This window comes from Stomoxys calcitrans, chromosome 1, assembly GCF_963082655.1.
Source record: "Stomoxys calcitrans chromosome 1, idStoCalc2.1, whole genome shotgun sequence".
NCBI classification, from domain to species: Eukaryota; Metazoa; Arthropoda; class Insecta; order Diptera; family Muscidae; genus Stomoxys; species Stomoxys calcitrans.
In genome coordinates, this window is record NC_081552.1 from 198,662,857 (window position 1) to 198,687,820 (window position 24,964).

A 24,964-nucleotide genomic window follows, 5' to 3' on the forward strand; every position below is an offset into this window, starting at 1 on the left:
GACAATAAATGCGCCTTTTATGGGCCTAAAACCTTAAATCGAGAGATCGGTCTATATGGCAGCTATATCCAAATCTGAACCGATCTAGGCCAAATTGAAGGAATATGTCGAAGGATTTAACGCAACTCACTGTCCCAAATTTCGGCGAAATTGGACAATAAATGCGACTTTTATGGGCCCAAAACCTTCCATCGAGAGATCGGTCTAAATGGCAGCTATATCCAAATCTTGACCGATCTTGACCAAATTGAAGAAGGAAATCGACTGGCCTAGCACAACTGACTGTCCCAAATTTTAGTAAAATCGGATAATAAATGTGGCTTTAATGGACCTAAGTCCCTTAATCGGCGGATCGGTCTATATGGTGGCTATATCAAGATATAGTCCGATTAAGCCCATTTTCGAACTTAACTTGCCTATGGACAAAAAAAGAATCGTTGCAAAGTTTTAGCTCAATATCCCTTTTTTAAAGACTGTAGCGTGATTTCAACAGACAGACGGACGGACATGGTTTACTTTATAGGGTCGGAAATGGATATTTCGATGAGGTACAAATGTAATGACAAAATAAATATACCTCCATCCTTCAGTGGGGGGTATAAAAATAAAATGTTTTAATACAATTTGAGTGCGTAAAAACCTGCTGAAATACTCGAAAGCGGTGAAAATGGAAATAGTACAAATTCTAAGAGCATTCTACATCAAAAATGTGATAGTCTTTTGTATTGAAAACGATGCTGTGTTGGTGTATAAGTATGAAAACCACTTCTGGGAATCAATGGATATAGAATCAATTGCTGAATACAAAGAATTGAGGTTGGTGTAAGTGTAACATTACTTTTCGTAATTATTAATTAAATTATAATAATATTATTTTCAATGTTTTTATACCCATCACCATAGGATGGGGATATACTAATCTAGTCATTCCGTTTGTAACGCCTCGAAATATTAGTCTAATACCCCATAATCGTCTCGTCGTTCTGAATCGACCTAGCCATGTTCGTTCATCCATCCGTCCGTCCGTCTGCCTAAATCACGATAGAGGTCGAACGCGTAAAGCTAGCCGCTTGAAATTTTGCACAGATGTAGATTGTTGGGAATTGCAAATGAGCCATATCGATTCATATTTAGTTATAGCTCAAATATAAACCGATCTCCCGATTTGACTTCTTGAGCCCCAACAAGCCACAACTTTTGTCCGATTTGGCTGAAAATCTTCGTTATGACTACCAAAAACTGTGTCAAATCGGTCTATAACCTGATATAGCCCCCATATAAACCGATCTCCAAATTTGACTTCTTGAGCACCAGGAAGCCGCAATTTTTGTCCGATTTGGCTGAAGGTAGTGTTACGTTATGACTACAAACAACTGTGTCAAGTATGGTTCAAATCGGTTAAGATCCTGATTAAGCCCCCATATAAATCGATCTCACGATTTGACTTCTTGAGCCCCTGCTAACCGCAATTTTTGTCCGATTTGGCGGAAATTTTGCATGTATTGTCCTGTTATTGTCGGTCTATAACCTGATATAGCTGTCATATAAACCGATCTCTCGATTTGACTTATTAAGCACCTGAAAACCGCAATTTTTGTCGGATTTAGCTGAAACTTCACATGTAGTGTTGTGTTATGACTTCCAATAACTGTTCTGAGTACGGTCCAAATTGGTTTATAACCTGATAAAGCTCCCATATAAAGCGATCTCCCGATTTGACTTCTTAAGCCCCTGGAAGCCGAAATTTCTGTCCGATTTGGCTGAGATTTTGCACATAGTATTCCGTTATTACTTCCAAGTATGGTTCCAATCGGTCAATATCCTGATATAGCCCCCATATAAACCGATTTTCCGATTTGACTTCTTAAGCCCCCCTTTGGATGTAGTGTTGTGTTATGACTTTCAATAACTCTGCGTAGTACAGTCTAAATCGGTTAATAACCTGATATACCTTCCATATAATCATATCGCCCGATTTGACTTCCCGAGCCTTTGCAATCCGTAATTTCAGTTCGATTTGGCTGAAATTTTGCATGTAGTGTTGTGCTATGACTTCCAACTGTGCAAACTCCCATATAAACCGATCACCCGATTTCACTTCTTGAGCCCCTGGAAGCCGTAATTTTCGTCCGATTTAGCTGAAATTATACTCATAGTGTTCCGTTATGACTTCCAACAACTGTGTATGATTCAAATCGGTGAAGATCCTGATATAGCCCCCAAATAAACCGATTCCCCGATTTGACTTCTTGAGCCCCTGGGTTTGGCTGAGATTTTGCATATAGCGTTTTATTATGACTTCCAACAACTGTGCTAAGTGCGGTCCAAATCGGTCTTTAACCTAATATAGCTCTCATATAAACCGATCGCCCATTTGACTTCTTGAGCTCTTACAAGTCGCAATTTGTTTCCGATTTGGCGGAAATTTTGCATGTAGTGTTCTGTTATGACTTCCAAAAACTGCGCTAACCACGGCCAAAATCAGTCTATAACCTGATATAGCTCCCATGTAAACCAGTCTCTCGATCATCCTTGTTCGGTTCCTAGAAGTTTTAATTGTTGCTGGTTTGACAGAAGTTTGGTATGTAGAATAAAAGTATGCATGCCCTACAACTCAATTTCTATTGCATAAATTTGTAGCAGAATTCATGGTGGTGGGTTCCCAAGATTCGGCACGGCCAAACTTAGCACGCTTATACTTGTTTTTGGTTCATTAGGGGAAAAAATAATCAATAACGATTTGGTACTAAAACCAATAACGGTCTGGTGCTAAAACCAATAACAGATTAGTATTAGAACCAATTCCAGTTCGGTAATAGGGCTAGTACCAAGTGGTACTAATCATTTTATGTTTCATCCATACCTTCCGGTATTGTTTTTGTACCATTTTACTCCATTTTACTTCACTCTCAATACCGTATGGCATTGAAATGAGCAGGTGTGGTATACAATTTTCTCTGGGTGTAGGATTTAAAGGTTGTCAAATGTGACATGCGTCTCACATGCAACCGTCGTCTTACTTCCGCTGTTCATATTATGAACAATAGGACTGAAGATTGGAGGCCACCGTAGCGCAGAGGTTAGCATGTCCGACTATGACGCTGAACGACTGGGTTCGAATCCTGGCGAGACCATCAGAAAAAAAATTTTCAACGGTGGTTTTCCCCTCCTATTGCTGGCAAAATTTGTGAGGTACAAAGCCATGTAAAACTTCTCTCCAAAGAGGTGTCGAACTGCGGCACGCCGTTCGGACTCGGCTATAAAAAGGAGGCCCCTTATCATTGACCTTAAACTTGAATCGGACTGCACTCATTGATATGTGAGAAGTTTGCCCCTGTTCTTTAGTGGAATGTTTATGGGCAAAATTTGCATTTGCAGGACTGAAGATTTAAAAGGGGCTATATAAAAAAGGTAATTTTTATACCCTTCACCATAGGATGGGGGTTTACTAATTTCGTCATTCTGTTTGTAACTACTCGAAATATTCGTCTGAGACCCCATAAAGTATACATATTCTTGATCGTCGCTACATTTTATGTCGATCTAGCCATGTCCGTCCGTCTGTCCGTCCGTCTGTCTGTCGAAAGCACGCTAACATCCAAAGGAGAAAAGCTAGCCGCTTGGAATTTTGCACAAATACTTTTTATTAGTGTAGGTCGGTTGGTATTGTAAATGGGCCATATCGGCCCATGTTTTGATATAGCTGCCATATAAATCGATCTTGGGTCATGACTTCTTGAGCCTCTAAAGGGCGCAATTCTTATCCAATTTGAATGAATTTTTGTACGAAGTATTTTGTTATGATATCCAACAAGTGTGCCAAGTATTGTTCAAATCGGTTCATAACCTGATATAGCTGTCATATAAACCGATCTTGGGCCTTGACTTCTTGAGCCTCTAGAGGGCGCAATTCTTATCCGATTTGAATGAATTTTTGCACGAAGTATCTTTTTATGATATCCAACAAGTGTGCCAAGTATGGTTCAAATCGGTCCACAACCTGATATAGCTGTCATATAAACCGATCTTGGGCCTTGACTTCTTGAGCCTCTAGAGGGCGCAATTCTTATCCGATTTGAATGAATTTTTGCACGAAGTATCTTTTTATGATATCCAACAAGTGTGCCAAGTATGGTTCAAATCGGTTCATAACCTGATATAGCTGTTATATAAACCGATCTTGGATCTTGACTTCTTGAGCTTCTAGAGGGCGCAATTCCTATCCGATTTGGCTGAAATTTTGCATGATGTATTTTATTTTTACTTTCAACAACTGTGTCAAATAAGGTTTAAATCGGTTCATAACGTGATATAGCTGCTATATAAACCGATCTGGGATCTTGACTTCTTGAGCCTGTAGAGGTCGCAATTATTATCCGATTTGCCTGAAATTTTGTACGACGGATCCTCTCTTGACCATCAACATACGTGTTGAATCGGTCTATAGCCCGATACAGCTCCCATATAAATCGATCTCTCTATTTTACTTCTTGAGCCCCCAAAGGGCGCAATTCTTAATCGAATAGGCTGACATTTTACACAGGTCTCCAACATATATTTTAATTGTGGTCCAAACCGGACCCTATATTAATATCGCTTTAATAGCAGAGCAAATCTTTTCTTTCATCCTTTTTTGCCTAAGAAGAGATGCCGGGAAAAGAACTGGACAAATGCGATCCATGGTGGAGGGTATATAAGATTCGGTCCGGCCGAACTTAGCACGCTTTTACTTGTTTTAGCTATCATCTTTTTGGCAGCACTGGTTTAAACAGCTCTAGCACGTGTTGTTCGTGTTTTGTGTTCCTGTGAAACATCTTTAGTTTGGTCTATAATTTAATAATGAATCGTCTTAGGTTATGTTAGGATAGGTTGAAAAGAGGGTGCAGTTATTAATCCGCCCCATGACACTATGGACATATACCTAAGCCAGTAATCGGCTTGTTGTGCGCTCTAATAACTATAAAGTAACCTCTAAAAAGAAAATTTTAAGTTAGGAATTCCGTGCTACTTACAAAATCCTTGACTGTTTTCAATACCACTCCCCTAAGTTGGTTCATGGCTGATATTGTGTCTCCACCTAAGTACCGGTATCTGTTGGACGCGAAAGCCGGGCAATGACAAAGGAAATGCTCCAACGTCTCATCATCTTCCCCGCATGCCCTACACATGCTATCAATTGCCGCACCGATTTTACATAAGTTAGCTTGTAGTCCTATGTGTCCCGTTATGATACCAATAGCTATATTGACCTCCTTCTTGCTTCCTTTCAGGAATAGCCCCGTCTTCTCACGATCTGGATGCCCCCATAGAATTTTTGCCGTCCTACCGACCGTTTTGCTGTTCCACAATATTGCATGCGCATTCGTCGCCCACTCCCTTAACTCGGACTGCGTCGACCCGAAAGGCTTGGGGTTAACCGAGTTTATTGACGGCAGTCCTCTGCCCTTCACCGCCAAATCGACTGCCCTTTCATTTCCCCTTACTCCGTTATGGCCCGGCACCCAAACGATGCGGAGGAGGCGTTAATCTCCTTCTTACGCCTTCAAGACTTACCGTCCCGGTTATTATAGCCCTTATGGCAATTTTTCTGTCGGTAAAGATGTTCACACTCGACATCCTCGCATTAGCACCACACCACTTCACGTATTCCGTGATCGCCCGGATCTCGGCCTGCAGGACCGTATTATGATCAGGCAGTCTAAAACAGATCTCAGTCCCTGGGTTCACAATGTAAACCCCCAGGCCCACTCTGTTCTCTAGCTTCGATCCATCCGTGTAACATGATCTTCCAGATGGCAATACTAGGGTTCCACCAATCCAAGACTGTGCCGATGGCAGCAGTGCCTCGCACTCGACTTCAAGGTTCATCTCAGGTATCCGATCGGAAACCTCTTTCCTTCCTTCCAGGTTTCCTATCGTCGTCTCGATTATACCGCGATGGTATGAGCTGTACCCATCCTCAATACATTCTCTCATCGCCTTAAGTCTCATAGCCGCAGTAGCTGCCTCATACTTAATCTGTATATCAATATCTAGAATCTCCAGTCTCCAGTGCCCTTGTCGACGTGCTTCTCATCGCTCCGCCTATGCCAAGATAACATGCTTGTTGTATGGTCCCTATGTTGCACTTTTTCTTCATAGCAGTGCACCAAACTACTGAGGCGTAATTAAGTATTGGCCTAATCACACTCCTATTGAGCGAGGAGACTATCGCATTCAGTCCCCATTTAGAGCCTACGGCCCGTCTACATAGTGCCCAACATCTTTGAGCCTTCTCAGTATGCTCCTGAATGTGACACTTCCAATCACACCTAAGTATTTGACCTTGTCAGATATCGAAATCGTCTTACAAACGAACAAAAATGCAAATTTGCCCATGAACATTCCATTAAGGAACAGTGGCAAACTTATGACTCCTTGTGGAGAAATTTTAATAAGGCTGCCATACCAAATGGTACAGTACCTCACAAATGTCGCCAGCAGTAGGAGGGGATAACCACAGCTGAAAATATCTAAAATATTCTCGCCAGGATTTGAACCCAGGCGTTCAGCGTCATAGGCAGACATGTTAACCTTTGCGCTACGGTGACCTCGAAAACGAAAGACGCTTGCTGAATTATTGAATTTTATTATCAAAATGCGTGCTCTGTTAAGAAAGTTCATCTCGTGCTTCTTCCTTTCCATCGACCACTAATTTTTGGCTCAATGGATACGTAAATAAGCAGATTTGTCGATTTAGAAGTGAAAATCAACCAGCAGCATTGCAAGAGCTATCAATGCATCCAGAAAAAGTCACCGTTTGGTGCGGTTTATGGGCTGGTGGCATCATTGGACCGTACTTCTTAATAGATGATGCGAATCTCGTAATGTAACTGTGAATGGTGAGCGCTATCGTGAGACGATATCCAAGCATTTTTTTTTTCCCAAAATGCAAGGGCTTGACTTGCATGACATGTGGTTTCAACAAGACGGTGCCACATGCCATACAGGACGCGGCAACAATGGACTTATTGAGAGGCGAGTTCGGTGAATATTTTATTTCACGTTCAGGACCGGCCAATTAGCCGCCTAGATCGTGCGATTTAACGCCTTTAGACTATTTTTTTGTGGGGCTATGTTGAAGCTCATGTCTATACAGACAACCCTGCTTCAATTGATGCATTGGAAGACAGCATTGAAGCATTTATTCGTGAGATACCGACCGAAATGTTGGAAGGAATATGCCAAAATTGCACTAAGCGGATGGACCATTTGGTCACGGTCAACATTTGAATTAAAATAATCTTCAAACATAAAATTATATGGATCTTACTATCGATGTAAATCAAGATTTCATGCATTGTTGCGATTTTTTTTTCTTTGAAAAACTTTCCTTTAGCTCTTAAAAAATCACCCTTTTTATATAATTTTTATCTTAATTTCTTTATTTTGCATGCGCATTCGTCGCCCACTCCCTTAACTCGGACTGCGTCGACCCGAAAGGCTTGGGGTTAACCGAGTTTATTGACGGCAGTCCTCTGCCCTTCACCGCCAAATCGACTGCCCTTTCATTTCCCCTTACTCCGTTATGGCCCGGCACCCAAACGATGCGGAGGAGGCGTTAATCTCCTTCTTACGCCTTCAAGACTTACCGTCCCGGTTATTATAGCCCTTATGGCAATTTTTCTGTCGGTAAAGATGTTCACACTCGACATCCTCGCATTAGCACCACACCACTTCACGTATTCCGTGATCGCCCGGATCTCGGCCTGCAGGACCGTATTATGATCAGGCAGTCTAAAACAGATCTCAGTCCCTGGGTTCACAATGTAAACCCCCAGGCCCACTCTGTTCTCTAGCTTCGATCCATCCGTGTAACATGATCTTCCAGATGGCAATACTAGGGTTCCACCAATCCAAGACTGTGCCGATGGCAGCAGTGCCTCGCACTCGACTTCAAGGTTCATCTCAGGTATCCGATCGGAAACCTCTTTCCTTCCTTCCAGGTTTCCTATCGTCGTCTCGATTATACCGCGATGGTATGAGCTGTACCCATCCTCAATACATTCTCTCATCGCCTTAAGTCTCATAGCCGCAGTAGCTGCCTCATACTTAATCTGTATATCAATATCTAGAATCTCCAGTCTCCAGTGCCCTTGTCGACGTGCTTCTCATCGCTCCGCCTATGCCAAGATAACATGCTTGTTGTATGGTCCCTATGTTGCACTTTTTCTTCATAGCAGTGCACCAAACTACTGAGGCGTAATTAAGTATTGGCCTAATCACACTCCTATTGAGCGAGGATACTATCGCATTCAGTCCCCATTTAGAGCCTACGGCCCGTCTACATAGTGCCCAACATCTTTGAGCCTTCTCAGTATGCTCCTGAATGTGACACTTCCAATCACACCTAAGTATTTGACCTTGTCAGATATCGAAATCGTCTTACAAACGAACAAAAATGCAAATTTGCCCATGAACATTCCATTAAGGAACAGTGGCAAACTTATGACTCCTTGTGGAGAAATTTTAATAAGGCTGCCATACCAAATGGTACAGTACCTCACAAATGTCGCCAGCAGTAGGAGGGGATAACCACAGCTGAAAATATCTAAAATATTCTCGCCAGGATTTGAACCCAGGCGTTCAGCGTCATAGGCAGACATGTTAACCTTTGCGCTACGGTGACCTCGAAAACGAAAGACGCTTGCTGAATTATTGAATTTTATTATCAAAATGCGTGCTCTGTTAAGAAAGTTCATCTCGTGCTTCTTCCTTTCCATCGACCACTAATTTTTGGCTCAATGGATACGTAAATAAGCAGATTTGTCGATTTAGAAGTGAAAATCAACCAGCAGCATTGCAAGAGCTATCAATGCATCCAGAAAAAGTCACCGTTTGGTGCGGTTTATGGGCTGGTGGCATCATTGGACCGTACTTCTTAATAGATGATGCGAATCTCGTAATGTAACTGTGAATGGTGAGCGCTATCGTGAGACGATATCCAAGCATTTTTTTTTTCCCAAAATGCAAGGGCTTGACTTGCATGACATGTGGTTTCAACAAGACGGTGCCACATGCCATACAGGACGCGGCAACAATGGACTTATTGAGAGGCGAGTTCGGTGAATATTTTATTTCACGTTCAGGACCGGCCAATTAGCCGCCTAGATCGTGCGATTTAACGCCTTTAGACTATTTTTTTGTGGGGCTATGTTGAAGCTCATGTCTATACAGACAACCCTGCTTCAATTGATGCATTGGAAGACAGCATTGAAGCATTTATTCGTGAGATACCGACCGAAATGTTGGAAGGAATATGCCAAAATTGCACTAAGCGGATGGACCATTTGGTCACGGTCAACATTTGAATTAAAATAATCTTCAAACATAAAATTATATGGATCTTACTATCGATGTAAATCAAGATTTCATGCATTGTTGCGATTTTTTTTTCTTTGAAAAACTTTCCTTTAGCTCTTAAAAAATCACCCTTTTTATATAATTTTTATCTTAATTTCTTTATTTTTTTAACAATTAGTTTTGTTTTCTGTGTCGTTTTTATAGTAAAAGAGGAGCATGTGCAGCAGCATAGGCCAAGGGAGCTGAGTACGCTAATGGAGCATTATAAGTCAAAGGAGCGGAGTATGCGGCAGCAATTGGGGCAGTGTAGGCAGCTGCCACTGGAGCAGCAATAGTTTTGGCAACTACAGGTGCAACAACTGGAGCAGTAGCAATGCCATTGTAATTGCGGGCAATCACTTGACTACTGGTGGCTGTGACAAAGGGGGCTGGGGCGGCAGCAACTACAGCAGCAGGTGCTGTGTAGGCCAAAGGAGTACTAAACAGACCAGGTTTGGCAGCAGCACAGGCAATGATGGCGAACAGGGCAATGGTCTGTTAAAAATGAAAAAAGCAGATGGTTAACAACAAAGCACTTAGAATCTCAAAAAAAAAAACTTTTTTTAAAATCTTACCAATTTGAACATTGTGGAAGTGATTTAATTGGTTTTGATATTCTGCGAAGAATACGTTCAAGAAGATTAATACCTTTAAAGTCGCACTCTGTGGTATTTATACCTGCCACAATACAAAGCTATATGACTAACATTTTTTCGAATGACTCATTAACGAATTCAGTGGGTGTAGGTAAATTCATGGCTTACAAGCATGAGAGGGAATACCTAAACCTATTTAATATGCAGCATACAATTTGTTTTCTTGTGTGTAACTGAACAAAATATTCTGTAGGTCAGTTAGTAGTATGATATAAAGCTTTTTGTAGGGCAATTAGCGAACTGGGCTGCTATAAATATTAAAGCAAAATTTTATGGAACTAACAGTTATCTTCACATTGAAGTCTTCTAAAGTTCCAAAATCATTCAAAATGTTCAAAATTGTAAATTAAGTATATTTGAATTTTGCAGAATTGTTTTAAACCCTTTGTTTTATAGGCTGTTGTTATCCTTGCCGTTATTGCCAGTGCTGTTGCCAAGCCTGGTTTGATTGGTGCTCCTTTGGCCTATACAGCCCCTGCTGCTGTAGTTGCTGCTGCTCCAGCTCCTTTTGTCACAGCCACCAGTAGTCAAGTGATTGCCCGCAATTACAATGGCATTGCCACTGCTCCTGTAGTTGCCCCCGTTGCTGCACCCGTTCTAGCAAAAACCATTCCCGCTCCAGTTGCTACTGCTTTCACAGCTCCTGTTGCTGCTGCCTACACTGCTCCTTTGGCCTACAATGCACCATTAGCATACTCTGCTCCCTTGGCCTATGCTGCAGCCCATGCTCATCCATTCTTATTGTAGACCATCTTATTATCAAGTAATCGGATATTACCATTGAAATAAAAAAGAAATGCTAATTTATTGAAACAAAAAAGAAACCAGTAACAAATTAATTTCTTCCAAGTTGAATCTGGGGAATCCACCGCCATGAATTCTGCTAAAGCTTTGGACAAAACTTACCATGAATGTTGGAAGTCATAACAAAGGTTAGGTTGGGCTAAAGTGGCAGTCTGCCATCAGACTCACTTCGACGTTTTCGTCCATTGTGATACCACAGGAACGGGAGAAGGAGGCCCGGCACGGGATAGCTGTGAGCACCACACAGGCTGGAACATTGAGCTCCAATTTGTGTGGCGTTCATTGCTGTCACGAGAAGTTTAGCTGCGAGCAACCGGGCTCGCTTCTCGTCCAGAGGTTCCGGATAGTGGAATGCTCCATACGGAGTAGCTGCAACGACACTCGTGGATAATCAGCGGTATCGAACGGAGAGTCTCAGTGGGAGGCCGGGCGGCAACGCCTCTTGCACAAATACTGAGTGCCTATGATGCTCGATATGACAAGGTGAGTAATAGGAGCCTTTAAGTAACCAATGACAACCCTGTTCCCGTGGTGATCGGTCCTTTGGACCGATTTCAGGAGCATGACGATGATCGTCACCTCCACATGAAAATGTGGCCCCAACAACAAAAGAAGAAGGAAGATGCCTTCTAGTTCCAACCGTAGAACCATTCAGATAGTTTAAACAAGTAAAAGCGTGCTAAGTTCGGCCGGGCCGAATCTTATACCAGTTCCCGTGGTGATGGGATCTTTGGACCGATTTCGTCAAGCACCTACAGGAGCTTGACGAGGATCGCCACCTCCACATGAAAATGTGGCCCCAACAACAAAAGAAGAAGGAAGATGCCTTCTAGCTCCAACCGTAGAACCATTCAGATAGTTAAAACAAGTAAAAGCGTGCTAAGTTCTGCCGGGCCGTATCTTATACACCCTCCACCATGAATCGCATTTGTCGAGTTCTTTCCCGGTATCTCTTTTTAGATACACCAAGGATAAAAGAAAAGAATTGCCTTGCTAATTGAATTTTGGCGACCACAGTAGAGGTATATGTGTAAAATTTCAGCCAAATCGAATAAGAATTGGGCCTTTTAGGGGCTCAAGAAGTAAAATAGGGAGATCGGTTTATAGGGAAGCTGTATCAGGCTAAAGACCGATTCAGGACATATTTGAAACGTATGTTTGAGGTCATGGAAGAAGCCTTTGTACAAAATCGTGCAACCAAATCGCATAATAATAAGGCCCTCTAGAGGCTTAAGAAGTCAAGATCCCATATCGGTTTATATGGCCGCTATATCAGGTTATGAACCGTCATGTCATTGCCCGCCGTTCGCGCTTAACAGACATCGGTAATTAGGTGGGGACACAATACCAGGCATGAAACAACTTAGAGGCGCGGTATGGAAAACAATTCGGAGTTTTGTAAGTGGCACGGAATATATGACTTCAATTTTTTTTCGAAGTTAATTCTTTGTATTTAGAGCGCACAACAAGCCGATTAGTGGCTTGGGTGTATGTCCATAGTGGCATGAGGCGGATTAATATCCGCAGGCTCTGAAATTTTATATGAGGTGTTTTGTTATGACCTCCAATAACTGTGCTAAGTATGGTTAAAATCGGTTCATAACTTGATATAGCTGCCATATGAGCCAATCTTGAATCTTGATTTCTTGAGCCACTAGAGTGTGCAATTATTATCCAATTTTGCACAAAGTCTTTGGTTGCGACTCTCAATAAGTTTGTCAAGTATGGTCTAAATCGGTTCTTAACTTGATATAGCCGATATCATCCAATTTGGCTGAAATTTTGCATGAGGTGTTTTGATATGATTTCCAACAATTGTGCTAAGTATGGTTTAAATCGGTCGAGAAACTAATATAGCTCCCATATAAACCGATCTGGGATCTTGACTTCTTAGGCCAACGGCCTGAGTGTACAATTCTTATCCGATTTGGCTGAAATTTTGCATGAAGTGTTTCGTTATGATTTCTAACAACTGTGCCAAGCATGTTTAAAATCGGTCCATAACCTGATATAGCTGCCATATATACCGATCTTGGATCTTCACTTCTTGAGCCACTAGAGGGCGCAATTTTAATCCAATTTGGCTGAAATTTTGCATGAGGTGTTTTGTTATAATTTCCAACAACTGTGATAAGTATGGTTTAAATCGGAGCATAACCTGATATAACTCCCATATAAACTGATCTGGGATCTTGATTCATTGAGCCACTAGAGGGGGCAATTCTTATCCAATTTGGCTGAAATTTTGCATGAAGTGTTTCGTTATGATAATTAACAACTGTGATAAGCATGGTTTAAATCGGTACATAACCTGATAGAGCTTCCATATAAACCGATCTGGGATCTTGACTTCTTGAGCCACTAGAGGGCGCAATTCTCACCCGATTTGGCTGAAATTTTGCACAAAGTGTTTTGTTATGATTTCCAACAACTGCGCTCAGTATGGTTGAAATCAGTCCATAACCTTAAATAGCTGCCATATACCGAACTTGGATCATGACTTTTTGAACCACTAGAGGGCGCAATTCTCATCCAATTTGGCTGAAATTTTGTATGATGTGGTTTGTTATGATTTCCAATAATTGTGCTAAATATGGTTTACATCGGTATATAACCTGATATAGCTCTTATATAAATCGATCTGGGATCTTGACTTCTTGAGCCACTAGAGGGCGCAATTCTCACCCGACTTGGCTGAAATTTTGCACAAAATGTTTTGTTGTGATTTCCAAAAACTGCGCTCAGTATGGTTGAAATCAGTCCATAACCTTAAATAGCTGCCATATACCGAACGTGGCTCAAGAAGTCAAAACCCCAGATCGGTGTATATGGCAGCTATATCAGGTTATGGACCGATTTGAACCATACTTGGCACAGTTGTTGGATATAATAACAAAACATGTCGTGCAAAATTTCATTCCAATCGGATAAGAATTGCGCACTCTAGAGGCTCAAGAAGTCAAAACCCAAGATCGGTGTATATGGCAGCTATATCAGGTTATGGACCGATTTAAACCATACTTAGCACAGTTGTTGGATATAATAAAAAAACATGTCGTGCAAAATTTCATTCCAATCGGATAAGAATTGCGCACTCTAGAGGCTCAAGAAGTCAAGACCCAAGATCGGTTTATATGGCAGCTATATCAGGTTATAAACTGATTTGAACCATACTTGGCACAGTTGTTGGATGTCATAACAAAACACGTCGTGCAAAATTTCATCCCAATCGGATAAGAATTGCGCACTCTAGAGTCTCAAGAAGTCAAGACCCAAGATCGGTTTATATGGCAGCTATATCAAAACATGGACCGATATAGCCCATTTACAATACCAACCGACCTACACTAATAAGAAGTACTTGTGCAAAATTTCAAGCGGCTAGCTTTACTCCTTCGGAAGTTAGCGTGCTTTCGACAGACGGACGGACATGGCTAGATCGACATAAAATTTCACGACGATCAAGAATATATATACTTTATGGGGTCTCAGACGAATATTTCGAGTAGTTACAATCAGAAGGGCGAAATTAGTATACCCCCAATCTTATGGTGGAGGGTATAAAAAATAAATCGTTAAACTTGGTCCATGGATGAGGGTATATAAGATACGTCCCGTTTACCCTAGCTTATGCAAATAAGTGGCCCAAACAATTGGTGTAAAGTCACCTTAAACAATAAATGATTCATAAGCAAATTTAGTTAGTTTAGTTTGCTATGCACAGCATTGAACATTACAATTAAAAGAAGGGAATATCTACAACTATTTAATATTCGACAAGCAAAGTGTCGTTTGCTCTGTACTGCATTAACCGAAAATTTATTCTGTAGGTCAGGCAAGAAGAATTCGAAGAACGTTTTATGGAGGACAGTCTTCGGCAACCATTGCAACTATAAATATGGAAGCATGATTTTAGGGAACTATCAGTTATCCACCCACTGAAGTCATAATCAGTTCATAATTCTTCCAAAATGTTCAAATTTGTAAGTTAAAACATTTAATTTTTTTTTGACTTAATTTTTAAATCATAATTCCCATTCTATATAGGCTGTTGTCATCTTTGCCATTATTGCCTGCGCTAGTGCTAAGCCTGGCCTGATTGGTGCTCCTTTGGCTTACACAGCTCCTGCTGCTGTTGTCGCTGCTGCTCCAGCTCCTTTTGTCACAGCCACCAGTAGTCAAGTGATTGCTCGCAACTATAATGGCATTGCTACTGCTCCAGTTGTTGCTCCTGTTGCCGCTCCTGTTGTGGCAAAAACTTTTGCCGCTCCCGTTGCTACCGCTTTCGCAGCTCCCGTTGCCGCTGCCTATAACGCCCCCTTGGCTTACAGCGCTCCATTAGCATATTCTGCCCCCTTAGCTTATGCTGGAGCCCATGCTCCTCTTTTACTTTAAAATAATGTTTAAAATTGACAAAAAAATGGCGATTGATTATTTATTGAATAACAAAATATAAAAAAAATATAAATGTTTTACACCAGTAAAATAAAAAGTGGACGAAAACTTGAAAATATCTTAAATTTGTTGGTACCATTATATGGGGTATAAAGTAAACCTCTAGGTCATATTGTAATTGTTTGCTATGCTAAACAATAGACATGCTAGTTGGAAAATTGGAAATATAACCTTCGAAAGCTTAAAATTAGGAGGTATCTAAACTCAGGAGCTATTTTTGTTCTTGTCAACACTGATCCTTGGAAATTGGCCTCCCACAGCCCTAGTACAAAAACGTGAAATTACTAGTCAGGAATCCGGCCAGCAGTCATGCTTCCTCAGTTCCAGTGTAACTGACTCCCGAGAATTTCGCACTGATTGCCCGATCGACGATCCCTTCCTGGCTAGCTCGTCAGCAATCCGTTCTTATATAGTCGACTCAGCCCGAATTTTGCTTTTCCTTACTTGGTTCTGATAAAAATAGCTTATGGTATGATAAAACACTTCCCATCATACATACCTCGCGGCATTGATTTCATAAAAACCAGGGGTAAACCCAGCATTAGTGCAAACAATTTAAATTTTTCCGACGGTGTATTCATTTTAGACCCATCCCTTTATACAGCAGGTCCTGGGAAAGGCGGGGTATACCCAGCCAACGGACCTCTTCTTTGGAAAATGACTTCGAGCCCGTCAACTGTGAGGACACCAAGACAGGTAAAACAAGTAAAAAGGCGTTAAGTTCGGCCGGGCCGAACTTTGGATACCCACCACCTCGGGAATATATGTGAACCACCTTTCATCAAAATCCGGTGAAAAAAGCATACCTTATGTCCCATAACAGTTATATCGAAATATGATTCGATTTGGACCAAATACTAATAAGTACAAGCCATTGTTCAATGGTGTATAACTAAATATTGGTCTTTGGTAGCTATATCTAAAAATAAACCGATCAGAACCATATACGATACGGATGTCGAAAAGTCTAACAAAAGACACTGTGTCAAATTTCAGTGAAATCGAATTATAAATGAGCCTTTTATGGGGCCACGACTTTAAATCGAGATATCGGTCTACATGGCAGCTATATGCAAATCTTGATCGATCTAAACCAAATTGCAGAAATATGTGGAGGGGCTTTACTTAACTCTCTGTCCCAAATTTCGACAACATTGGACAACAAATGCGCCGTTTATATGCCCAAAACATTAAATGGAGAGATTGGTCTATATGGCAGCTATATCCAAATCTGGACAGATCTGACCGAAATTGAAGAAGGATGTCGAAGGGCCTAACACAACTCACTGTCCCGAATTGCGGCGACATCGGACAATAAATGCGCTTTTTATGGCCCTAAAACCGAAAGATCGGTCTATATGGCAGCTATATCCAAATCTGGGCCGATCTGTGCCATAATGCAGAAGTATGCCACGGGGCTTAACCTAACTCACTGTCCCGAATTTCGGCGACATCGGACAATAAACGCGTCTTTTATAGGCCTAAGACCCTCAATTGGAGGATCGGTCTATATGGCAGCTATATCCAAATCTGGACCGATCTGAGCCAAATTGACGAAGGATGTCGAAGGGCCTAACATAACTCACTGTCCCGAATTTCAGCAAAATCGGATAATAAATGTGGCTTTTATGGGCCTAAGACCCTAAATCGGAGAATCGGTCTATATGGCAGCCATATCCAAATCTGAACCGATCTGAGCCAAATTGACGAAGGATGTCGAAGGGCCTAACACAACTCACTGTCCCAAATTTCAGCAAAATCGGATAATAAATGTGGCTTTTATGGGCCTAAGACCCTAAAATGGCGGATCGGTCTGTATAGAGGCTATATCAAGATATAGTCCGATTTAGCCCATCTTTGAACTTAACCTGCTTATGAACAAAAAAGAATCTGTGCAAAGTTTCAGCTCAATATCTCTATTTTTGAAGACTGTAGCGTAATTTCAACAGACAGACGGACGGAAATGTCTAGATCGTCTTAGATTTTTATGCTGATCAAGAATATATATACTTTATAGGGTCGGAAATGGATATTTCGATGTGTTGCAAACGGTGGGTATAAAAATTTGTAATGCTGTATAGGGCATGTCCTGACAAATCGTCCACAAAATTCCCAAGATTCTGACTCTCTTAGTCGAATGTGAAACTTTGTTGAGGTACACCCAACATAATGGTACCTTTATAGACAGACGGAATATTCAGCGTTTCTCTCGGCACCCTCTACCTTGCTCCTGTATCTGAAATATCCTGTAGATGAAATAGCTGTTCAGAGCTTTAAGCCATACCAGGCATCCATAGGAAAAACTGACTGAAACACTGAATCCCCCTTGTGAGGCTATCTTCGACGATTCTTTTCCAGTTCAGTCTCTGGTCAAGAATCAAGTCTAGAAACCGGCAGCTCTGAGCCATACCGCTGATCGTTTGCGAATGTAATCCTAATAATCATGGAACATTCCATTATGCGCAACCTGTGGACGCTCCCGGTAGCTCTATGTAGAATTTCTCATGATACCTATGAAATCCACACAAATCTGTGCTCAGAGTTTCAGCTCGTGTGCTGCTCCCAGCTATCCCGTGCAGGCGCAGTCTGTGCCTCAATAAGGGCATTCCTCCTTGCGCTTGTATCTTCTTTTTCATCTTGCAGAGGGCACAGTTGCTCCAAGCTCATAGTAATTGCAGACAATACCATGCCATGAAAGGTCAAAATTAAACCAACGAGGTAAACAACAAAAGCCCCCAAGCTGGTGAAATATCATTCTTCCCACTGTGCAACAGTGACCATTCCCAAATACCATTGATAGACCTATATTTATTTCAGATGTAATTTGATTAATTACATTCTACGACGATTCTAGCCACTGTTCTGTTGTTATGTTTCTTTTCACTGTGCCGTCTATCCGCATGAGCCACACACAACCACAGTCATACATAAATACGTATGGACCATACATACGATCGTCACGTCCGACCAGCATGCTAGACACATTTATTTACATAAATACGCTTAGCCTGGCCACACGCCATTCATACTTGTATAAGTTTCAGTACAAGTGATGAACGTTCAGACACACCAATGTAAAGGGCATACGGTCGCGCATGGAAATTTACATTTTTGCTTGTTGGCACAGATGCTTTCACTAATTGTCATTATGCGACGTCTATCTTAACAACACAAGTTGGATATAATTCTCACTTGGTTGATGTAGCAATTGCTTCTTCATGTCACCTTTTCTAGGGCTGGCCATGAGTCGTTTGAGCAGACAGGAAAGCAAGACGTGTGCCATGGTCCACAGTCAGAACGCATAGAAGCCCGAAGCAGTTCATCACCGACCGACGGATCCGTTGGTACCACCTAACGCGGTTCGTTTCGACTTGGTCACACCCTAACGCGACTCTTTTCAACTGGTTCGCACCCTAACGCGACTCGTTTCGACTTGTTCGCACCCTAACGTTGATTCGTTTGCACATTAACGTGACTTGTTCGCACCCTAACGCTGATTCGTTCGCACTCTAACGCGACTTGTTAGCACCCTAACGTGATTCGATCCGACTTGTTCACACCCTAATGCGACTTATTCGCATCCTTACGTTGATTCGCTCGCAGACTAACGGACTTGTTCACACCCTAACGTGACTTGACCGCACCCTAACGCTGATTCGTTCGTTAAGGATTAAAGTGGGTTATTATTTAGGATTTTTTGGTTCTTAAAGGTAAATCCTGGACGACTGCTGGTCTACCTCAGCCGAAAATAAAACCACATTACCTGCTTTCTATCAAGTTGCAGCAGGAGTAGAATTTATTCAATCTCTTTTTACCATATCAACGACTTTCCAGTTCAGTTTCTAGAATAAAACATTTGGAAAGACCGTCAGCTTTTTGTCCTCCAAGACAGGAGCCTTGAAAAAGCCCAGCTTTTGTTTCCTTTCTTAAAATTTTGCCAAGTCCATTAGACTATGCCCATCCAGACAACTTTCTTTACGCTCCCCAAGCGAGTTCCGAAGCAGTAGACAGAAAGCGGCCGTTCAGTATGATAACGATGTCATCGTTAAGTCAACAACCTATATTCCTTCCTTCTCGAACCACTAGAGAGTCCCTTTGACAATACAAACCCAAACAAGTAAAAGGGCATTAAGTTCGGCTGTAAGTTCCCACCACTTTATATATATTAGCCACATTTCATCAAAAACAGGTAAAAATATCGAATAATGGTCTGATCATGGCAAAATTCAGCACAAACGTCATGAGTCCAACACATCTCACTGTTCTACAATTCAGCTATTTATGGATGAAAGACCATAAATCAGGAGCTCAGCGTATATGGCAGTTATATCCAAATATGGTCCGATCTTAACCATACTCTGCTCTGACGATGAAAGGCGTACCACAGCTCTGAGTGCCAATTTTCATCGAAATCGCGTAATAAATGAGCGTTAGGCCTAATACTGGGAGATCAGTCTATATGGCTAGAATTTTCCGATCTGAAATATATTTGATTCGGATCTCGAGAATCTTGGGACTACTCACTACGCTGCTTCTATGGGTCTTAGACCTTAAATCGGGCGATCGGGGACTACGGCAAGATCTTGTCCGATATGAACTATTTTCGATACGAATCACGAGGGTCCGAAGACAATTCACTGTGCCAAATTTGATTCATAGACCTTAAAGCGCGAGTTCGGTCTTTATCACAGCTATATCAAGATATTATTCGATGGGAAACACATTCGATACGAATATTGGGGGAACGAAAACAACTCACAGTGTCAAGTTTCTGCGCAATTGGGTAATAAATGCGTCTTTAATAGCCCCAAAAATGTGTGCAAAGTTTCAGCTCAGTAATTCTAAAAATGGCTTGATTGTCTTAGAATTTAAAATCGATCAATCGGGTATCCCCAAATTCACTTCGATGTGGCCAACTACAATACATCATCAACGGCATCAGTAACCCGTCAACCATTTGCACAAGCATTTGGAGTTCTGCTTATCAGTGAAGAGTCGCATATGTTTCTAATATATGAAGGTGTCAAGTAGTCTCTCCAGGGCATTTAAGATGAAAAAAGGGAGATTAGGTGGTAAGGCCTCTGCCGGGAATCAAACCCATGAGCACACTATGATCTCGGCTACATGGGAGACCATGAGAGCCTAACTGGCCTGTGGTCCTTCGCAATGGTGTGCCGTAGTTTTCCCTCTTATGGGAAGAAAACCAGACTATCCCGCCGCCAACTCGCACAGCAAAATGCAGCTCCTAAAAATCACATCAAAAAGTCACCATGCTTACCTTTGCAACATAGCAGGCAGTAGAATGCCATTCGGTCCCCTCAACTTTTAGGGTTCAAACGAATGCACTGCCCATACTCTCTTTCCCTCCGTTATCATCTCTTCAATAAAGACAGTGCGTCAGCACGAAGTTTTATCCGAGAGACGGGGATACAGTCCAATTTCATTGACCCGCTGTGTATGTCAGGGCAACCAGTGAAGTGTGTCGTAGTCCACAGCTTGAGGGTCTCAGAGCCCACTCTGTCCAGTTTCCGTGGGGGTTGATAAAACGTATCCTGCAAAACCTCCAGGTTCTCCTGTTTGCATCGTGCATCCTGAGATAGAACCAAATCTCGCCCTATTGTAGAGCCTCTTTGAAGTATTTTTGAGATTTCTCAAGTCCACGTTCCAATAATCAGGCTACGATATTTTATCAGGAAGATAAGAGGGCAGTATACCTCATAACCAACAATATCGTCAAATTCAATAGGTTCGCAGCCAATTATAGCTCCTCACTACCATTAAGGCCACGGTGGTTTCCCCTCCTAATGCTGGCAACATTTGTGAGATACTATGACATGTAAAACTTCACTCCAAAGAGGTGTCGCACTGCGGCACGCCGTTCGGACTCGGCTATAAAAGGGAGGCCCCTTATCATTGAGCTTAAACTTGAATCGGACTGCACACTTTGATATGTGAGAAGTTTGCCTCTGTTCCTTAGTGGAATCTTCATGGGCAAAATTTGCAAATTTTACTACCATTAAGCTTCGCGTCCGAATCGGTCTATAACCTAATATAGCTCCCATATAAACCGATCTGCCGATTTGAATTCTTGAGACCATGGAAGGCGCAATTTTTGTCCGATTTGGCTGAAATTTTGTATTTAATGTTCCGTTACGACTTCCAACAACTGTGCTTAGTACGGTCCGCATAGATCTATAACCTGATATAACTCCCATATAAACCGATCTGCCGTCCGACTTGGCTGAAACTTTGCATTTGGTGTCCCTGTGTCAAGTACGGTCCGAATCGGTATATAACCTGATATAACTCCCATATAAACCGATCTCCCGATTTGACTTCTTGAGCCCCTGGAAGCCGGTCCGAATTGGTCTATAAGCTGATATGGCTCCCATATAAACCCATCTCCCGATTTTACTTCTTGAGCCCCTGGAAGCCGGTCCAAATCGGTCTATAAGCTGATATAGCTCCCATATAAACCGATCTGCCGATTTGACTTCTTGAGCTCATGGAAACCGCAATTTTTGTCCGATTGGGCTGAAATATATATATAAACCGATCTCCCGATTTGACTTCTTGAGCCTTTGGAAGCCGGTCCAAATCGGTCTAAAAGCTGATATAGCTCCCATATAGACCGATCTGCCGATTTGACTTCTTGAGCATATGGAAACCGCAATTTTTGTCCGATTGGGCTGAAATTTTTTATGCAATGTTCCGTTAGGACTTCCAACAATTGTGCCACGTACGGTCAGAATCGGTCTATAACCTGATATTACTCCCGTATAATCCGTGTTCATTTCCTTGTTCGTTTCCTAGAAGCATTAATTTTTGCTGGTTTGACAGAAGTTTGGTATGTAGAATAAAATTATGAGCCACAACTTAATTTATTTTGAATCCATTTTTAGCAGAATCCATGGTGGTTGGTTCACAAGATTCGGTCCGGCCGAACTTAGCACACCTTTGCTTGTTTTCTGATGTTCTCGCCAGGATTCGTGCCCAGCTGTTCAGCGTCAGAGGCGGACATGCTAACCTCTGCGCAACGGTGGCTGCCATTTAAAAATCTAAACATATTTTCCACTTATTGTGTAAGGTAGCCGACAGACTCCTCGGTTGAGCACTCCATTCAGTCTTCCAAACTTTTGTAATATTGGGTTGATGTTTGGCATCTCCTCATCTGCTTGTCTTGGATAGCAATGCCTTAAATACATTTGGACTACTATCACCTTTTACTAATTCCATTCTCAATGTTGATCTAGTTTTCGGAATAAGTACAAAGCTATGTATGTGTGTTCTTACTAAGGCTAAAACAGATTTCTGGTATTTCGCTTAACTACCAAAAAGTGTACCAATTTTCCCTTAAACGTGCTCTATGGATGATGGTTTTTGCGAAATCACCAAAAACCAAAGATTCTTAAGGCGTTTTCAGTTTTTTTTTTTGGTTTTTTGGAGACCGTTTGTTGCCGTTGCTAATTTTTGTAAGCTTGTCTGTATGTTGTTGTCATCGTTGTTGTGGCAGATAATTGCTAATTTTGCTGTTATAAAAGTATGACCAAATCCATGATTGATTGCAGTAACACATAGCACTTCAAAAAGTGAAGTGTGTGTTCGGACTCCATCAAATCGTAGTTGAAGTTTACGGTTACTCGTTAGTTACCAAAATCCTTGTGTGATTTAGAAAAATCAAAACAAAAATCAATAAAAAAAAAAATGAAAATTTTGGTGAGAACAACACTGACGGTCAGATCTCGGAAAGTGTTTAATAGGCACATGAATTGAATGTGTTTTGCAGATCCTTGTATCTTTGATTGCTGCCGCCGTTGCTGCCCCCGGTGGATTGTATGGTGGATTATATGGTGGTCATGGGGGCATTTCCTATGGGGCCGCGTCTATAGGATATGCTGCAGCAGCTCCTGCCATTAGTTATGCCGCTGCTGCTCCCGCCATTAGCTATACTGCCGCAGCGCCTGCTATTTCTTATGCAGCAGCAGCTCCAGCTGTTCAATATGCTGCTGCTGCTCCAGTCATCGCTGCTGCCCCTGCAATTGCAGCAGCTCCTGCCATTGCGGCAGCCCCAGCCATTGCTGCAGCTCCAGCAATTGCAGCTGCTCCTGCTGTTCAAATTGCTGCCGCTCCTGCCATTGCAGCTGCTCCCGCAATTGCAGCAGCCCCTGCTGTTCAGGTTGCCGCTGCTCCAGCCGTTAAATTAGCACAAGTTGTTACCCCAGCATTTACCACCGTCTCCAAATACAGCTCAGTAAGTAGAAGCTATTATCGTGGAAGTTGACCCAAAGACTGAGGTAAATCGAAGTGATTGTGGACTGGCTGCGAAGTAATATTTAGGAAAGAAAATTGAAACAATTGGATAAGGCTTATTAAAGGACCCTTTGGTCCTTATTGTTTAAATTTTGGGAACCCACCACCATAGATTCTGCTGAAAATTTCTATAAATTAACAAAGTTGAAGGGCATATGTGAACTGTACGTACCAAATTTCTGCTAAACCAGGCAAAAATTTAATTTTCTAGGAGCCGTATAAGGCTTATCGGGAGATCGATTTAATTCGCAGCTTTAACAAATAATAGACCGATTTGGACAATAATTCCCATCGAGGTTGGCAATCGCAACAGAACACCCCATGCAAAGTTTCAGACAAATCGGTTAAACATTGAGCTCAACGTTATCAGATTTTCGACCGGTTTGGACCATTCTAGACATGAGAGTTGGAACAAAATACAATTTCAAGGGTTGCGTAACTGACTGACTGAATGATTGACTGATCACCGCATAGTCCAAACGGCTACAGCTAGAATCATGCAATTTTGCACGAATGTTGGTCTTAGGTCGACGGCACGGGATAAGACTCGATTCGGTGATATTTGTACGTTTAGGTACTAATAAGTACCAAAAAGTAAGAAATGGTACATATTTATCCAGAGCGAGCGGAAAGGGCTACAATTTTGTTCTTGGTCGACTTTAAAAATTAGGGTTTGGTGAAAAACATTTTGGAAAATCGTACCGAAAGTGGAAGAAATAGTACGTTTAGTACCGCAATTGGTACTATTTTGTACTTTCTTCGTAAATTGAGCCAGAGCTTTGAATTTTGGAACTTAGGAACACCATGGCAACCTTGATTGGGTGACTATAAGAGTTTTTGGAAATATAGTAAAGGGTGATTTTTTTGAGGTTAGGATTTTCATGCATTAGTATTTGACAGATCACGTGGGATTTCAGACATGGTGTCAAAGAGAAAGATGCTCAGTATGCTTTGACATTTCATCATGAATAGACTTACTAACGAGCAACGCTTGCAAATCATTGAATTTTATTACCAAAATCAGTGTTCGGTTCGAAATGTGTTCATTCACCGTAACGTTGCGTCCAACAGCATCTTTGAAAAAATACGGTCCAATGATTCCACCAGCGTACAAACCACACCAAACAGTGCATTTTTCGGGATGCATGGGCAGTTCTTGAACGGCTTCTGGTTGCTCTTCACTCCAAATGCGGCAATTTTGCTTATTTACGTAGCCATTCAACCAGAAATGAGCCTCATCGCTGAACAAAATTTGTCAAAATTTGAACACATTTCGAACCGAACACTGATTTTGGTAATAAAATTCAATGATTTGCAAGCGTTGCTCGTTAGTAAGTCTATTCATGATGAAATGTCAA

The 24,964-nt window shown here is 41.7% G+C and overlaps 5 protein-coding genes across 5 annotated transcripts in view; 3 read left to right on the forward strand and 2 right to left on the reverse strand.

Annotated features, from left to right (window-relative positions):
* Positions 1-24,964, reverse strand: part of LOC106088126 (uncharacterized) — a 527,532-nt gene that overhangs the window by 104,061 nt on the left and 398,507 nt on the right. The gene's annotated exons all lie outside the window — the stretch shown is intronic.
* On the reverse strand, positions 9,541-10,010 carry LOC106088118 (pupal cuticle protein C1B-like). Its single transcript, XM_013253439.1, has 2 exons — positions 9,957-10,010; positions 9,541-9,876 (listed from the first exon to the last, which is right to left on the reverse strand). The coding sequence occupies exons 1-2, from the start codon at positions 9,966-9,968 to the stop codon at positions 9,541-9,543; spliced, it is 348 nt and encodes a 115-aa protein (XP_013108893.1). The 5' UTR covers positions 9,969-10,010.
* Positions 10,303-10,810, forward strand: LOC106088117 (larval cuticle protein F1-like). Its single transcript, XM_013253437.2, has 2 exons — positions 10,303-10,378; positions 10,434-10,810. The coding sequence occupies exons 1-2, from the start codon at positions 10,310-10,312 to the stop codon at positions 10,782-10,784; spliced, it is 420 nt and encodes a 139-aa protein (XP_013108891.1). The 5' UTR covers positions 10,303-10,309; the 3' UTR covers positions 10,785-10,810.
* On the forward strand, positions 14,813-15,236 carry LOC106095544 (cuticle protein 70, isoforms A and B-like). Its single transcript, XM_013262775.2, has 2 exons — positions 14,813-14,824; positions 14,889-15,236. Exons 1-2 carry the CDS (start codon positions 14,813-14,815, stop codon positions 15,234-15,236), a joined length of 360 nt encoding a protein of 119 aa, XP_013118229.1.
* LOC106088114 (ice-structuring glycoprotein-like) overlaps positions 23,001-24,964 on the forward strand; it is a 45,388-nt gene continuing 43,424 nt past the window's right edge. Inside the window, exons 1-2 of the mRNA XM_059368248.1 lie at positions 23,001-23,012; positions 23,083-23,547. Coding sequence (XP_059224231.1) covers positions 23,001-23,012; positions 23,083-23,547 — 477 coding nt within the window. The remainder of the gene's footprint in view (positions 23,013-23,082; positions 23,548-24,964) is intronic.

Bases quoted from the DNA above. Each gene is read 5' to 3' on its own strand.
- LOC106088117 (XM_013253437.2), top strand. From the start codon at position 10,310: ATGGAACTAACAGTTATCTTCACATTGAAGTCTTCTAAAGTTCCAAAA. The intron at 10,379-10,433 runs GTAAATTAAGTA...TTTGTTTTATAG, and splicing joins CATTCAAAATGTTCAAAATT to GCTGTTGTTATCCTTGCCGT.